Source organism: Arvicola amphibius, chromosome 1 (assembly GCF_903992535.2).
Source record: "Arvicola amphibius chromosome 1, mArvAmp1.2, whole genome shotgun sequence".
Taxonomy (NCBI): domain Eukaryota; kingdom Metazoa; phylum Chordata; class Mammalia; order Rodentia; family Cricetidae; genus Arvicola; species Arvicola amphibius.
Genome location: NC_052047.1, coordinates 136,111,496 through 136,123,635, shown reverse-complemented (window position 1 = coordinate 136,123,635; position 12,140 = coordinate 136,111,496). Strand labels below are relative to the sequence as shown.

Here is a 12,140-nt window from a genome sequence, read left to right as displayed (position 1 = left end):
TGAATATGCAGATAAAGAGCTCAGACCAGTGCTGCCTGCTGCTGCTGCTGGTGGTGGTGGTGGTGGTGATGATGGTGTTTGTTTGTTTGTTTGTTTTGTTTGTTTTTCTTTAAAGGAAAATTCTGAGGCCTGAGAAAAGCCACTCTTTGCCCAGGTCAACAGAGCACTAGAAGCATATAGACAGAAGTTTCGGTCCTGTCTGGTCTGTAATTGTTCAGTCCCAAAGAACACAGAGGTGCCATTTGTAAACAGAGACTGCTCTTTCATTTCCTGGCTGCCAGACCCGAATAATCACACAGAAACTATATTAATTACAACTAGGTTTTCTAGTACCCTGTCCCTCCGTGAACGTCACATTAATAAGTCTGTGATTCTGGACAGTCTAGAGTTTTTATTACCAACCAGAAATCATCCTTCAAAGACCATGGGGTTCAGGAGGGTGTATGCCGGTGTGCCTCTCCGTATTTACTATAAATTTACTTGATTCTAACTTAGGACTAGATAATATTAGAGAAAAGATGGCCATCCTAGTAGGCAAACATGAATCCTGGTTTGGGTTTTTTTTTTTCCCTTTTTTTCTTCTTTTTTTGTTGATTTTTATTGAGCTCTACATTTTTCTCTGCTCCCCTCCCTGCCTCTCCCTTCCCCTTCAACCCTCTCCCAAAGTCCCCATGCTCCCAGTTTACTCAGGAGGATCCTGGTTTTTAATTATGGTTTTTATTGTGTGCTGTGTTGTTAAAGCTGTGGGTGCTTCTTCGTCTCTCACTTCTGGCATCCTAGCTGTATTCCCACATTCTAGCGGGAGGAAACCAGGACCCACATTTCTATATGAATGACTTTGTAATTTGGGCGATAATAATCTGTCATGAAATAAATCTGCAGCAGAAAATGGGTTCAGGTCAGAGGCTCTCCCTGAGTATGAAATGGGTCTCCCAGGAGGACAAAGTCACTGAAGTCTACACACGTATGATTCCACTGCAGAGAGCTTCCACGGTGCCTGCTGGTGGTAATTGGCAGGCAAGAGCCATCTTGTGACACTTCTCTATGACTGTGTCGTACAGGGTAATTAAGCCCACAAGCCCTCTGTACACTCTTCAAAGAAATAATAGAAAGGAAAGGTGACATGTCATCTATGTAGCCCAAGTAATTGATGCCGCTCTGCCGTTTCTCTGCTTCCCTCATTTAGACAGCTTTGAGAATGATGTCAAGGAGTCAGAGTTTATCTAAATGACCTTCAAGCTTTGGGAATCGCCATCATCACCACCACCACCACCACCACCATCATCATCATCATCATCTTGTTGTTGTTGTTGTTTACATGTGATTACATGTGAGTCTGTTTGTAGGTATATGCACATGAGTGCAGGCATCCTTGGAGACTGAAGTTACAGGTGGTTATAAAAAGCCTAACATGGGTGCTAGGAACTGAACTCAGGTCCTCTGGAAGAGAAGCTGGTACCCTTAACTACTGGGGCATCGTTCCATCCCCACGCTTTTAGAATTCTTAAAACAATGACATCCTGCATGTGACTGTCGCCATGCCCCCCTCTAGGAGCCTTGAAAACCATTTAAGCCCCGATCCATTTATTTGTCTAAGGTAGGGTCAAGTAGTTTTTCTGTAACCATGTCTGTCTTCTGTGTACCATGTGCCAGGCACTGGGCGTGTCCAGGAGGGATGTCAGTTCCGCTCTGTCCCAGCTCAGTGTGGGAGAAAAAAAACAAACAAATAACATAGACAAGGTAAAGTTCCAAGGCCAGATCCTGGCAGAACACAGGAGGGAAGGTTCACTCGGGGGTGGGGTAAGAGAGGGGCCCCCAGAGGCCAGAGTGAGTCGGCACAGCATATGTCCCTCCTCTAATGGAATTCATCTTACTCAAGCTATATAACTAAATCACATAATGGTAAACGCAGGGAAGTGCAATTTCAATATTGATCCAAAAAAAGTCCATTTGGAGGTCATTTGTGTTTCGATTCAATATCCAAACGTTTTCAGAAGTGCATATTTTATAAGAACTTTACTTACATGATGACGTTTTATTGAAACGTCTAAATGAGCATTTTTCAGCCACCTGTGTCCAAAGGTTTTGAAATTAGAAAATACAGTGTTCAGATGGGAAGGGTGGGGTTCTGCTTGTCTCCCACCACACTGCATGATGTCTCCACGCTAAGCCACCCCCCATGCCACATATGCCGTCAATTGCTAAAGTGATACAGCCAAGGAAAAGTTCCATCAGCATCCCACACTCTGTGTATGAACTCCAGTCCCATCCCAGGTGGCCTCTTGACATCCCCGGCCAAGGCGATTGTCAGCACCTGCTGTTGTCCTGACCCCTCCTGGGTGTGACTCCTGGACATTATAGTGTTAGCCTGGTCCTTTGCACACTCACACTGGCCTCCTCTTTAGCCTTTCTCTTTCCCTTCTTCCCCTCAAAAATCATCTCCATATCACTGTCAGAGTGGAGGAGCATCCCAAGGCTGCTGTCAGCTCAGGTCACCACCATGTGTCATGGCTCCTGTTGCAGGGAACAAAAACAGTGACGTGTAGCAGACTGTAAGAGCCACTCCCAGCTGTCTGTCTCAGCGCGCACACATACTCACACACACATGCACACACACGCATGCGAACACGCGCGCGCACACACACACATACATGCACACACACGCATGCGAACACGCGCACGCGCACACACACACACACACATGCACACACACGCATGCACAAGTACATACATACGTGTGCCCGAGTAGGAGCTGCATGTTCCACCACATTCACTAAGCCCAGCCTGTTGTCCCTGAACAGGGTGCCTTTCAGTATGTGGCCACTCCCATCTGGAATGTCCTCAGTATCTGCTTTTCTCCACATTCATTCAAAAGTAACTGGTTCTTTCCCATCACCTCTCCCAGTCCTCCTGGCTACCACCTCCGGGGCTAGCTGCAGGCTTGGAAGTAGTTCTCTGGCCCCGGGCAGAGCTTTAGGTGTGTCTCATACAGCTATGGCCACTCCAAATCTTTCTCCCCAGATAGGGAAGCTCGTGCTTTGCCTTACCTCCTGGGTCCAGCACAATAATTAGCGGCTAAATGAGAGCGTTATGTAGGTATCACTAATAACAGCAACGAAAATGGGAACCAGCAACGTCAACTTCTGGCACAGTTAAGATGCATTTCGTCGTCTGGTGTCGAGGGGGAGAGAATGGCTTGTTAGGTCAGTTAATCTAATAAGCAGAGGAAAGGAATGCTCTCATGAAATTATGCATCCACCTTCTGATCCCATTTGCTGATGGAGAGCCATCTAATTTGATTTTCTCTTAGGGTAAAAGTATAAGATCGTTGCTGTCAAATTTCTAATACAACTATTGTCCATCTGCCCCTCTTCATTTTCTCCAGGGACTTCTGACTTCTGGCCACTTTTAAAGCAGATAGACACCTCAGAACACACCGATCTAGCACCTGCTTGGTTTCATCAAATGAGGAGGGAGGTGGGATGTGAGCTACCCAGGAGGGAAGGAGTCCTGGCACGAAGGGATGGAGCTGCTGTGCTGTCCTCAGGTTGACTCTTGCATCTGTGTATTTATTCATCCCTTGTTCCAGTCAGTACACAGTTCTCCACTGTTTCAACGTAGCACCTGTCACATGGGCTTAGCACCAGACCAGCCTGGAAGGATGGTGGCACCACAAGGCACAAGAGCACTAACCGTGGAGCTCAGTAGTTAGGAGCATTTGTTGTTCTTCAGAAGACCAGGGTTCTGTTCCCAGCACTCACACAACCTTACAACCATTCACCGCTCTGTTTCCAGGGAATCTGATGGCCTCCTCTGACATCTGCAGACACGCATGTGGTGCACAGGCATGCATGTCATGATGTTTTGTTGGTGCCGTAACAAATAAAGCTTGCGTGAAGAGCAGAGTGCAGAACTAGCCACACTAGCGGGCCACAGAGGCCAGTCAGTGGTGGCACACACCTTTAATCCCAGCATTCAGGAGACAGAGGTAGACGAATCTCTGTGAGTTCAAGACCACCCTGGGCTACACAAGATTGAATCAGTCTAAAATAGAAATAGGGCTTATACCTTTGGTTACAGCATTTGGGATCATACACCTTTAATCCTAGCACTAGGGATGTGAAGACAGTAAGAGATTCGGCTGGGCAGAGAAGGAACTCAGAGTTGAGGATTCCTCAGGACAGAATTGCCCCTATGAGCTGAGGATTCTGTAGAGTTAAAAAGTAGCGACTGACTGATCTGTGTCTCCGATCTTTCAGCATTAACCCCTATATCTGACTCTGAGTTTTTAATATTAAGATCAATTAGACTTCACACTATATCTGGCGCTCAACTTTTGGGGTACGAATTCACAAAAAAAAAAAAAGCCGCTTGCCCGTAGTTTTACAGCTATCCTATTTCTATATCCCTCCTTTTTCTGTTCAGAGCAGATTCAATAATCTCCCCTTATATCCTATCATATCTACATACACATGCAAGAAAAGCACTTGTACACATAAAATAAAAATAACCTTTTTTAAAGTACAAGCGTGGGTGTGACTTTACACAGGCTACCTGAACTCCCCCTGTATCTCTGGCTTTGGAGTTGTTTGTTTGTGTTTGTTTTGTTTTTTAAATTGAGATTAAAAACAGTGTCTAGAGTTAGAGCTGAGTTTGGTGACACAATGTCTGTTCTCTTAGAGCCTGTGCCAGGATCTGGAGTTCAAAGCCAGGCTGGACCGCTCTCAAGAGACAGAACACAAATGAACAACAATAGCAGACACGCCTACAGCTCGTTACTCCAAAGGTTTAAATGAGATGCCACAGGCAAAGCAGATGCCCGGCTCAAAGAAAGTGCTCAACAATGGACACCACCACAACCAACCAAAATGCAGAGTTGTGGAGTCCAGCCCAATAGATACATCTACAAAACACTCCCAGACCTAAGGCTTGGGCAACTTTGTGGGAGAGGGGGTGGAAGGACTGCATTCAGAAAGGACCAGGGAATTTGCTGTGAGATTGTGTCTCCTGGTAATGTCAGATGAAGTCAGATGAACTCGCAGCAACATGACTGCCCGGCATGAACTGAATAAGGACGGCACCAATGAACACGCCAAAGTGGAGGAGGGAGAGAAAAAAGAAATGTGGCCTCAACCCTATGCAAGGAACTGTAGGTGACTGGGGAAAGCTGGGAGCAGGAGAGGTGGTCCTCCCCACGGAAGAGCACACCAAATGGTTGTCCAGGGCCAAACAACCAGCCCTGAAAACATACATGCAAGTAGCATTATATGGAATTAACATGTTATTTCTAGGAATATATGTGTATATACATACATACATACATACACACACTTACACATATATATATGCATGCAATAACTATTAGTGAAAAACAGAGACCATAAATTGGACAGAGAGTGGGCAGGTATATAGGAGGGTTGGGGGAAGGAGAAGAAAATGTTATAATTAAGTTAAAATCTCAAAATAATTTTAAAAAGGAAGTGCTGGCAATTTCTTTACTAGCTTGGGAAGGAGAAGGTCGTGTGCTATGTGGGCGGGCTGCACCATCAGGAACACAACGGTGAATGAACATCCTCTATGGCTTACATTCTTGAGAGCAAAGAGAGGCAAAGTGTAAACAGATAAAATAAACCAAAGAGAAATGCTATACAGGAAACCAAAAGGCTCCCGCGGTGGGTGATGGTGAAGGGGCTGCTTCAGATCCCACATCAGAGGAGAGGCCCCTGGGAAGGCAGCATTGACACTAAGAAGGGCGAAAAGAAGTCAGCCTCATGACAAACCAGACAAAGGACATTCCAGGCACAGGCTATGGCAAATGCAAAAGCCTTTGGTGGAATGTTCTAGAGCTATCCAGGGACGAGTGTTGGGCAGAGGACGTGTGAACCAGAGGAGATATTACTCCATGTAGAAAGCAGAGTGGAATCAGGAGGGGCCACAGCTGCCTAGGCCACCCACCCCGGGGCCTGCTTAGAGACACACGACAGGAAGAAGCAGGCAGTGACACTTCAGAACACTCTGGAGCTCCAGGTGTGAATGTGGCTGTATTCTCTCGGACCTGAAAGACATTTCAAAGACAGTTAAAACTTCCAGCTGCAAAGAGAAAAGAACTTTGGGGGTGGGCTATTGTGACCCCCCACTGTCACCAGGGAAGTCCTCTGAAATGTGTTTGTTAATGCTCTGGAGGTGAACAAAACTTGGAGCTCAGGAAAATCCATGTGTGGTTGTCAACCGTCTGTGACTTATATTTTGGTGTGCCCATCTAAAACACTCGTGGATAAGTACACCACAGCTCAGACCCACTGCAATGGGTCTAAAATAGGCATGCATGTTTCTTGAATGTATTGAAATACATGTAAAACGGGGATATTGCCCTCCATTCTGAGCTTGGCTGGAAAAGCATTAAGACAATGAGTTTGGAAAGCAAGTCATCTCCTCTATGACATACCCAGCATTCCCACCTCCCTAAATCTGGGTACTTACCCGGATGCTGGCTGCAAACTCAGCCGGAAATGGCTCAAACCAAAGAGGGACTTACTGGAGAGCCAGAGATGCTACAGCACCCACGCAGCTGGACGTCTCCCCGCCTCCCCTCATCACTGGAGGATAACAGGTTTGTCTACTCCTGGCATCCTCTCCGAGTGGACACCAGGCTGGAGGCAACTCTGCAGCCACACCCCTAGTCTTAAAAATGTGAGGAAAAGCCTCATCTCCAGAAGTTCCACTGCCCCACTTCCTGCAAAGGAGATCTGTGATTGGCTGAGCTTGGGTCACATGTTTGTCTCTTGCTCCCACCCACCCACTACCAAACCCCTCCACTGCACCTGCCGCAACTCAGAATTTGAAGCCACTCTGGACTCTATTGCCCCAACAGATAAAATCAGATTCTGTTTAGGGCCCTTTCTTGCGCTGTACAAACTGGCTTCCAGAGTCCAGATCTTCAGGTAGCTTGCCGTGGCCACCCCCAGCCTGGGAGTGCCCCTACCCACCATGATGCCCTTCAGCCATCTCCTCTCTCTGTTATGACACACTGGTGTCCAGTTCCCTCCACAAAGCCTTCTTGATGCTCTGCCTACTGTGCCCTGGTTCACCCGGATACAGCTCTCCTACTCTGAGACAGTCCTCTCTGTCACCCTCCTAGGCTGAAGCATCCTCAAGAGCCAAGACTGGTCGAATTATCTCTGTGACCCAGCAGCTGAAAACAGCACATAGTCAATATACAGGAAACCTTTCCTGCATTGCGTTGAGCAGTGTGAAATAGGGTACACCATCTCAGGCTGCAGAATCATTTAAAGCCACCTAGCCTGTGTTCTGGCCTCAGTGAAGACCTGGCAACTGTTGTAGTTTTAGTTGGGACACAAGGAAGGGGCTTTCCTGAATTTAGCTTATCTTGGAAATTCAGGATTTCAGTATGTCAAAAAAAATTTTTTTTCAGTTCACACCTACATCTCTTTTAACATTTAATCATTGCTTTAACCTGCCCTGTGACATTTCTATATTGATAGCTGGCTTCTCTCACCTGTGAGGAAAACTGTGGCTCCAAAACAGTTTTCCCAGAAGTGGTTTTGCTACTGATTCCAGTTTGTGGAGCAATGTGGCATCTGGGGGTGGGTTTTCTCAGCTTGGAAATATGTCTGTACAACCGTTTTCAAGTGTGGTATTGGGGGAGGGGGTAATGGTGTGGAGAAGGTATGGTATGTGTGATGCATGCGGTGTGTGTCGGGGGAGGGAGTGTCCATCCAGGTACATGGTGAGTGCTAAGCTGTGTACCCGAGAGGAATGGGTTCAGAGGTGTGAAGGGGACCCTATGGGTCCCACATGGGCAATTCTTCAAACATGTGTTGCAGACTGTCCCCTACCTGGATCCCCTCCAGCATCTCCCTGGAAACCTGAATAGGTGGAGCCCATTGGGACCCAGCCCTGAGATGCTCATAGCGGTGTAGCCCAGCAGGACCACACTCATCTTTCCATGTCCTTTCTGTTTCCACAGGGGACTCATTGCCAATGGCTTCATGGAGACCCATTATCTGCAAGATGGCACTGACGTCTCCTCCACTCGAAACTACACGGTAAGTCCTAAAGTTTGGGCCAGCAGAACTCTGGACATGGAGTCTGTGCTGACACTTTGTAGCTGAGCTAATCACATCCCTAGGTTCTTAATTTAGGCCCCAAGAATCCCTGGAGAAGCCAGGCTTACATCTCAAATTCCAGTTTGCTGAGGCAGGAGGACCACTGAGGTTAAAGTCTAGTATAGGCTATAGAGTGAATTCCAGGACAGCCTGGGCTACAAAGGGGGACCTCCCCCTCAAAAAAAAACCAGCTTTTTAAGAAAGACTTTTGGCCAGATGTGGTGGCAGTGAATTTCAATTCCAGCACTTTGGTAGGCAGATGCTCACAAATCTCCATGAGTTCAAACCCAGCCTAGTTGACATCCAGAGCTACACAGTAAGTCTCTGCCTAAATGAGAAATTGGAAGAGAAGGGGGAGGAAAGGAGAGGAGAAGGGGAGAAAGGGAGGAGGAAGAACAGGGGAAGAGGAAGATGAAGAGGAGGAGGATGGTGAAGTTGTTTTTATACTAGAAAGCTTGGCCAGGGTTGGAGGTGGATTAGAAAGCCGTCCTGCAAGACTGAGCTTTCTAATGTAAAGGAAAAGTGTCTGTGCTGAACCCGCCTTAAAGGAGCGCATGTCCCTCTGTTGAGCCACCACACTGGGACATTTGTCACCTCCTAGTCAGCTTTTCTACTATTTGGACTTTTAAAATATTTAGAGTATGTGTCTGTGTGTCTTGTGTGTGTTGTGTGTGTGTGTGTGTGTGTGTGTGTGTGTGTGTGTGTGCGCGCGCACATGCGCACGCATGTAGTAGTCAAGAAACAATTTGTGGAATTCGTTCTATTCTCTCATTTGGATCCTGGAGAGTGAACTCATGTCATCAAGGTGGCAGAAAGCACCTTTGCCCACTGAGCCATCTCAGGAGACTCATGTTTGAACTTTTATATGTAGCTTTGACCCAAGCTCATTGTGTGTCCCTTTGACAGACTCTGTGTACCTGTGTGCATGTGAGTTTGCTTTTTTTTAAAAGCGAGCCAGTAGAGTAGCCCTTTCCCTGGGAATCCCTCGTTCTCTGCGATAGGCCTGCAGCATTCTGCCCCCACCATCCTCAGGACTTGGTTCTTAGGGGTGGACGCTTCGTGATCTGGGAACATGGTTCTACCACAGCTCTCTGAACCCTGAGAAGACACATAGAAATCCAAAACAAAAGCTAATCACCTCCAAGTTTTTGTGAAAATTTCAAGCTTCATTCAGGAAAATAAGGCCAAGGGACGTTAGCGGGGTATAGTGACTGACTCACACTTGTGGTCCCAGCACTTGGGGCACAAGAATATGATAGCAAGTCAAAGGCCAGCCTGGGCTATGTGGTGAGTTCCAGGCTAGCCCAGGGTATAGTGAGACACTCTGAAATTAACAAAATAATATGTGGGGTGGGGATAGCTAGAGCTTTGGGTACTGAGTTTGGGTCACGTGACCCCAAAGAATACTCAGGACCCAGAGTGGGGAGCGGGAGAGATAGGATGAATGAATATAAATGAGAATGGATATAAAATGCCAGGTGCTAGAGGCAGAGAAGAGAGAGCTGGAGTCTGCGATTAGAATCTCACAAGAGTTGGCTTCCCTAGAAAGCTGCTTCTTGTGCGGAAGACAACAGAACTCTCCCAGCCCTAAGGAAGCAGGAAAGAACTGTCTGCCATGTGTCATGAATTGAAAGATTTCACACACACACACACACACACACACACACACACACACACACGTACACACACACGAAAGAAAAGAAAGATTGGAGTCCATGCAACCTTTTGCATGTGTTACATGCATTGGAGATGTATTGGCCCTTCTCCAGACTCTGAATATCACCATAAGGCTGGAGTTTTCATCAAGTCCTTGACCTCAAAGCCACTCCCAAGTCAGGGAAGTCTGCTGGAGCCCAGGCTGAAATGCCCCATAGGGGAGTTTCTACAGCCCAGATGTATGAGATGACCAGGCAAAGTGAAAAGAGGAGAAAAAAATATTAGTAAGATGCTCCCCAAGGCAAAAAAAATCACAAGTCAGACAATGAGCAAAGGCACTGTGAAGGAGCACCCCTGGACAGAAGGAGAGAAAGAAATTAGCCCTTCCCAAAACAGGTGGAAGAAAAGCCAGAAGAGAAGAATTTCAGAACAGAATAGATCTAATGGGAATTCCAGTGAAGTCCATTTCCCAGTATAGGGAAAGAAGCATTGCTCAGAGTGTAGCAGTGGTGCTCCCAGGCTGAAGAAAGATACGAATCTTGACAAACACCCACCAGTCCCAGGAGAAAGAACAGAAATATCCCAGGGTGACTTACAGAGAACCTGCGGGGTACGGGGACGTCAAAGAGGATATCTTCAAGCCCCCTGAGACAAAGGAATTTGTTTGTAGCAAATGAAGACCACTGAACCAACAATAGATTTCTCCTCAGCAACAATGGAGTTGAAACTGCGGGGACTGGGGCAGTAGCTGCCACCCTCACTCCGTGCTGCAATGACTTTACAGAACCAAGAAGGTAACAGCCGATGATGTGAGAACTTACTATTCCTACAGCATACCAAAGGCTTCTCAGGCAAGAGCGACCTGCACAGAAGAGCTCAGCGAGAAGGAAATTGAACACAAGAGTAAGATGTCAGAGGCAATAGCAAGCAAAACAATTGCACCAAGTAAATCTACTTAAAATAACAGTTTTCACAGGAGTGACCATGTTTGGGTGTTCTCAAACAAGACAGAGGAAGAATTGAAACAGTTTAAGAGTTTGTCTTGCACTAAAAATAATAGGCATGCTGATTAACTTTGATACATAAAATATGAGGCACCTTTAAAGAACAGAGAAATAGAGCACATCCTTCCAAATAACAGGCTATGCGTGGAAATCTTGTTTCAGCCCAGTTCAGGGCAGGATAAAGAGAAAGGATTGAAAAAGAAAGAGCTAAATATAAAACAGAAAGGAACATAAGATCAAAATAAGATAACACGTGAATCTCACTGTATGTAAATAGGTTGAATAAACTTGTCAAGACCCAGACCCCTATATTTATATAAATAAATAAAGCTCAATCAATAATAATTAAACCTGCTGTTGTGCTGGCATCAGACAAGCTAGTGGAGTAGAAAGAGAAGGAGGGAGGGAGGGAGAGAGAGAGGCTTTAGCGACCAAGTGGTCATTATATAATGATAAAAGGAACACGTCAAATGGGTTGTGAGAGCCTGTGGGATAGCTCAGCTGAGTGAAGGGTTCTGTAGCCAAGACTAATGGCTTCATTGTGATCCACAGAAGTCACATGGTAAGAGGAGAGAACTGATTCCCTTAGGCTCTCCTCAGGCCTCTACATCCATGTAGTGCACACATACACACACCATACACACATCACATACATGCACACCACACAAACATGCATACACATATTGCATACACACATGCACACACACCACAGACACATAGCACAACATGCATCACATACAATACACACACACCACACACACCGCACACACCATACATACCACATACACATACAACACACACGTGTACACACAAAGACACAAGTATTAAAAAGCAAAAGGCTACTGAAAATGCTGTACAAACTCTGTACTACCAGAGCATTCTCAACATATATTAAAAACATATATATATGCTATTCTATCAGAGCATTTGCAACATATATTTAATATATATGCTATTCTGTCAGAGCATTCTCAACATATATTTAATATATATACTATACTATCAGAGCATTCTCAACATAAATTTAATATATATGCTATACTATCAGAGCATTCTCAACATATATTTAATATATATGCTATTCTATCAGAGCATTCTCAACATATATTTAAGATATATGCTATTCTATCAGAGCATTCTCAACATACATTTAATATATATGTTATACTATCAGAGCATTCTCAACATATATTTAATATATATATATGCTATTCTATCAGAGCATTCTCAACATATATTTAATATATATGCTACACTATCAGAGCATTCTCAACATGTATTTAATATATATGCTACGCTATCAGAGCATTCTCAACATATATTTAATATATATGTGCTATTCTATCTGAGCATT

At 45.5% G+C, this 12,140-nt stretch overlaps 1 protein-coding gene across 1 annotated transcript in view; it reads left to right on the top strand.

Annotated features, from left to right (window-relative positions):
- Adam12 (ADAM metallopeptidase domain 12) overlaps positions 1–12,140 on the top strand; it is a 224,963-nt gene that overhangs the window by 96,073 nt on the left and 116,750 nt on the right. Inside the window, exon 3 of the mRNA XM_042054216.1 lies at positions 7,988–8,066. Coding sequence (XP_041910150.1) covers positions 7,988–8,066 — 79 coding nt within the window. The remainder of the gene's footprint in view (positions 1–7,987; positions 8,067–12,140) is intronic.